At 42.4% G+C, this 6,415-nt stretch overlaps 1 protein-coding gene across 1 annotated transcript in view; it reads right to left on the bottom strand.

Moving 5' to 3' along the window:
• The window catches only part of LOC147028059 (beta-1,4 N-acetylgalactosaminyltransferase 1-like), a 91,919-nt gene extending 88,972 nt beyond the window's left edge, over positions 1 to 2,947 (bottom strand). Inside the window, exon 1 of the mRNA XM_085878060.1 lies at positions 2,120 to 2,947. Coding sequence (XP_085734186.1) covers positions 2,120 to 2,334 — 215 coding nt within the window. The 5' untranslated portion in view covers positions 2,335 to 2,947. The remainder of the gene's footprint in view (positions 1 to 2,119) is intronic.
• Between the last annotated feature and the right edge of the window lie 3,468 nt (positions 2,948 to 6,415).

Here is a 6,415-nt window from a genome sequence, read left to right as displayed (position 1 = left end):
GCAAAAACACAAACATTCACAATACATATGCAGACATTCATAGCAAATACGCAGATATTCACAATACATGTGTCTACATTCACAGCACATACGCAGACATTCACAGCAAATACGCAGACATTCACAATACATATGTCTACATTCACAGCACATACGCAGACATTCACAGTACATACGCAGATATTCACAGCAAATACGCAGACATTCACAGGAAATACACAGACATTCACAGGAAATACACAGACATTCACAGCTCCACTCCAAGTGGAGTGGGGGAGATACCTGGTCACACAGGTTAATCGGTGTTTGGGGGTGATGATAGAAATTGGTGGGGTTGTGGGAAGGTGTTGGGGTGTTGGGGTGTTGTGGTGGAGGAAGGTCAAATTGCAAAACCATCATGGAGGAATGGACACACTTGATGCCAATTTAGAGCCCCATGGTTCAGATGGTACGGCCGGTGAATCAGAACACACACACACACACACACACACACACACACACACACACACACACACACACACACACACACACACACACACACACACACACACACACACACACACACACACACACCTGGGAACCATTTATTAAAATAGAGCAGTGAAGTCAATGAACAGTAGGAAGTTTTTAATACATTTTCTGCAATGAAAACGAGAGACTGGAAGGTGTCATTGAAGAACTTCCTGGTAAATAACATTGTGAGTTTTATTTTCATTCCAATGTCATCTGCTTTGATTATTATCTGTGCATTTTTAACGCATGCATACAACATGGAATCGCAGTTTGTTTTACAGTGCGTTAGGATATAACCTCAACCGATAGGATGACCTTGTACTCACACTCGCTTCTTTGCTGACTTGCCTGGGTTTGAATCCCTACCAAGCTATAAAATGTTATCCTGATGTTTCACAGGAAGGGTGAAACAATGTGTGTGTCGATCATACACGTTAAACTGGGCGTACTGTCTTCCGACACTAGTTAATGGACATTAAGAAACACACGGTGTCCTTCGCAAAGAGTGGGTGAGTTATCGCCGGCACTCTGGCCAAATTACAAATTCGTCCCTCAACTACTGTTAGGAAGGCAATGACAAATCACGAGTCCGAGTGGAGAGACAGGGGAGTGGGGGAAAGAGAGAGTGGGGGAGGGAGGGGAAACGGGAGGGGAAACGGGAGGGGAAAAGGAGGGGGAGGAAGAGAGAGGGGAGGGAGAGAGAGGGGAGGGAGAGAGAGGGGAGGGAGAGAGAGGGGAGGGAGAGAGAGGGGAGGGAGAGAGAGGGGAGGGAGAGAGAGAGGGGGGAGAGAGAGAAGGAGAGGGGAGGATTAGGGGGGAAGGGGAGGAATAAGTTTCCTTCTGTATCCATCCTGTCCACCACATTCCTCCTTACCCCCATTGTTTGTCTAATTCTCCCTGTTTTGTCCTTCAACTCCACTGAAGGTGTTCCGCCCTCCCCCACCGTAGCTACTGTTCCTTTTGTCCTGTTGCAACCCGATCCATTCGTGTTCAAGCCCTTCTACAAGTCTTGACTGTATACAAAAAGTCATAGATTGGCAACCATTGTGCAGGCTTCATGGCCCGAATGGTCTCTTTCTGTGTTGAATTTCCTTGGAAGGGAAGTCATCTATTATAATATATAGTGAACGATGGTGTCTGTGCGTGCGTTCGTCTGTCTCTCCTTTATGCTTCCCGTGCTGCATTGAAAAGCTCGACATTCAATTTTGAAATGACGGGAGAACAGGCATCAGTGATGTTGAGTCCAAATTTTATTTCACAACCAGGATATTTTGCCCTATTTTGAGACAAATCCATCATCCGCCGCCAGATGTTTAACACAATTTTGCAGTGGGTGGGTATCAGTCGCTGAGAGCTTTGGCTTTACGTGAAACCAAGAGTGCGACACAATTCACCTTTCTAAAGCCCATGAAATATTATTTAAATTGATATTTTAACTTAAACTATCCTCATCACTTGGGACGGATACTCTTCCTAGTCGACTAATGTAGCGACGCACAAATGTTGGACAATTACGAGATCCAATAATAAATGTGTGACAATGGTGGGGACACCTTGTTTAAGGACTTCAATCAATGCAAGATATGCACAAACATCCAACACTTACTTCAACACGTCCTCTCTTGGTGATTGTCGAGGTTCATTAAAATGATCTTGCTCATCCAGGTGGTGATCCACACTCTGCTCATGGTATGAAAGCGAGTCCATCACGTGCGACAAGAGTCCTGATGATCCGATTCTCCATAAGAGCAACGCCACAGCAAATATGATTGATATCCCAGCAAGAGAGAAGAAGCTTTTGCACTTTCCGATAGGCTGCATTGCTCACTGTTCGTGCCGACGTCCAATTCGTTCCAAAAACGAGTCCACCAACAATATGAACTTGTAAATTGGGTCAAGGCATGGAACGACTCCCTGTGCTTTTCAGAACTTCAGTACTGGATGATGTTTAATGGCAGGTATGATCGTTGTGCTGGAAAAGCTCTGTTATTATCATGTCATGGAAACAATTCAAGGGCGGATCCAGGTAAGGTTTGAAGGTTCGGGCGAAACCATTACACGTGACCTCCTTTTTGTCATGATAAAACACAAACATTCGGATTAATTACCATTTGATATTGCTTTCATATTTTGATCGCTAATTTACCAATGCCACCGAAGGTAAAGGAGGTGAAGTTTTCACCCCTTTCTGTTTCTTTGTTTGTCTGTGTACAGGATATCTCAAAATGTTGTGCACGGATTCGGGTGAAACTTGGTGGACAGGTTGGGTGTGTGGTAAGGACGAATTGATTCGATTTTGGTGAACATCCGAATCCGGATCTGGATAAGAGAATTATTTAATTTCAAAAGTGATTCTTCACCATCGAGAGGTCGGGCCCAAAACGATACAGTACTGTATAGCATCATATTTCAAAAATGTTTCGGGCACGATATGTTCTCGTGGATCAGGCATTGCATGGCGGATGTTTGAACAGGAACATATATAAAATAAATTGAACAGGAAAAAATATATATTGAACCACAACAAAACGTTTCACAGCAAATACGTATACTATATATATCTACATATATATGTATATATATATATATATATATATATATATAGATATATATATATATATATATATATATATATATATATATATAAATATATAAATAAAACATATATATATATATATAGATATATATATATATATATATAAATATATAAATAAAACATATATATATATATATATATATATATATATATATATAAATATATATATATATATACATATATCTCCCTGCCTATGGCTGCTGGTTGCATCATTGGTTGGGACGCGGCTATGCCGCTGATGTCGTGTCCCCCTTACCAGTACACTGGTACTCATTTTGCCAACCTCAGAAGGATGGCAGGCTGAGTCAACCTCATGGTGTATTTTTAATTCAGCGGCCAACTGGGCTTGAACTTGGGACCCTAGGATCCCAAGCCACCACCCTGACCACTAAGCCAACACCAGGCTTAATACGCAGACATTCACAACACATATGCAGATATTCACAGCAAACACACAAACATTCACAATACATATGCAGAAATTCACAGCACATACGCAGATATTCTCAGTTCATACGCAGATATTCACAGCAAATACACAGACATTCACAGCACGTACACAGATATTCAAAGCACGTACACAGATATTCACAGCACGTACACAGATATTCACAGCACGTACACAGATATTCACAGCACGTACACAGATATTCACAGCATGTACACAGATATTCACAGCACATAAACAGATATTCACAGCACATAAACAGATATTCACAGCACATACACAGATATTCACAGCAAATACAGATATTCACAGCACATACGCAGATATTCACAGCACTTACACAGATATTCACAGTACACACGCAGATATTCACAGCAAATACACAGATATTCACAACAAATACGAAGACATTCACAATACATATGCAGATATTCACAGCAAATAGGCAGATATTCACAGCAAAATCGCAGATATTCACAATACATATGCAGACATTCACAGCACATACGCAGATATTCACAGCACATATTCACAGCACATACGCAGATAGTCACAGCAAATACGCAGATATTCACAACAAATACGCAGATATTCACAGCAAATACGCAGATATTCACAACAAATACGCAGATATTCACAGCAAATACACAGATATTCACAACAAATATGCAGATATTCACAGCAAAAACACAGATGTTCACAGCACATATGCAGATATTCACACAGCACATATGCAGATATTCACACAGCACATATGCAGATATTCAGAGCACAGACGAAGATATTCACAGCACATACACAACAATCACAGTACATATGCAGCTTTTCATAGCAAATACCCAGATATTCGCAGGAAATCCACAACATTCACAGTGCAAATGCAGCTTTTCACAGCACATACGCAGATATTCACAATACATGTGTCTACATTCACAGCACATACGCAGACATTCACAGTACATACGCAGACATTCACAGCAAATACACAGATATTCACAGCAATTACGCAGACATTCACAATACATATGTCTACATTCACAGCACATACGCAGACATTCACAGTACATACGCAGACATTCACAGTACATACGCAGACATTCACAGTACATACGCAGATATTCACAGCAAATACGCAGACATTCGCAATACATATGTCTACATTCACAATACATATGTCTACATTCACAATACATATGTCTACATTCACAGCACATACGCAGACATTCACAGTACATACGCAGATATTCACAGCAAATACGCAGACATTCGCAATACATATGTCTACATTCACAGCACATACGCAGACATTCACAGTACATACGCAGATATTCACAGCAAATACGCAGACATTTACAGGAAATACACAGACATTCACAGCTCCACTCCAAGTGGAGTGGGGGAGATACCTGGTCACACAGGTTAATCGGTGTTTGGGGGTGAGGATAGAAATTGGTGGGGTTGTGGGAAGGTGTTGGGGTGTTGTGGTGGAGGAAGGTCAAATTGCAAAACCATCATGGAGGAATGGACACACTTGATGCCAATTTAGAGCCCCATGGTTCAGATGGTACGGCCGGTGAATCAGAACACACACACACACACACACACACACACACACACACACACACACACACACACACACACACACACACACACACACACACACACACACACACACACACACACACACACACACACACCTGGGAACCATTTATTAAAATAGAGCAGTGAAGTCAATGAACAGTAGGAAGTTTTTAATACATTTTCTGCAATGAAAACGAGAGACTGGAAGGTGTCATTGAAGAACTTCCTGGTAAATAACATTGTGAGTTTTATTTTCATTCCAATGTCATCTGCTTTGATTATTATCTGTGCATTTTTAACGCATGCATACAACATGGAATCGCAGTTTGTTTTACAGTGCGTTAGGATATAACCTCAACCGATAAGATGACCTTGTACTCACACTCGCTTCTTTGCTGACTTGCCTGGGTTTGAATCCCTACCAAGCTATAAAATGTTATCCTGATGTTTCACAGGAAGGGTGAAACAATGTGTGTGTCGATCATACACGTTAAACTGGGCGTACTGTCTTCCGACACTAGTTAATGGACATTAAGAAACACACGGTGTCCTTCGCAAAGAGTGGGTGAGTTATCGCCGGCACTCTGGCCAAATTACAAATTCGTCCCTCAACTACTGTTAGGAAGGCAATGACAAATCACGAGTCCGAGTGGAGAGACAGGGGAGTGGGGGAAAGAGAGAGTGGGGGAGGGAGGGGAAACGGGAGGGGAAACGGGAGGGGAAAAGGAGGGGAAAAGGAGGGGGAGGAAGAGAGAGGGAGGGAGAGAGAGGGGAGGGAGAGGGGGGAGAGAGAGAAGGAGAGGGGAGGATTAGGGGGGAAGGGGAGGAATAAGTTTCCTTCTGTATCCATCCTGTCCACCACATTCCTCCTTACCCCCATTGTTTGTCTAATTCTCCCTGTTTTGTCCTTCAACTCCACTGAAGGTGTTCCGCCCTCCCCCACCGTAGCTACTGTTCCTTTTGTCCTGTTGCAACCCGATCCATTAGTGTTCAAGCCCTTCTACAAGTCTTGACTGTATACAAAAAGTCATAGATTGGCAACCATTGTGCAGGCTTCATGGCCCGAATGGTCTCTTTCTGTGTTGAACTTCCTTGGAAGGGAAGTCATCTATTATAATATATAGTGAACGGTGGTGTCTGTGCGTGCGTTCGTCTGTCTCCCCTTTACGCTTCCTGTGCTGCATTGAAAAGCTCGACATTCAATTTTGAAATGACGGGAGAACAGGCATCAGTGATGTTGAGTCCAAATTTTATTTCACAACCAGGATGTTTTGCCC

The sequence above is a fragment of the Eptatretus burgeri genome, chromosome 4 (assembly GCF_056783735.1).
Source record: "Eptatretus burgeri isolate ZD-2024b chromosome 4, Ebu_testis_v1, whole genome shotgun sequence".
NCBI classification, from domain to species: domain Eukaryota; kingdom Metazoa; phylum Chordata; class Myxini; order Myxiniformes; family Myxinidae; genus Eptatretus; species Eptatretus burgeri.
This window is presented reverse-complemented; position numbering and strand designations above follow the sequence as displayed.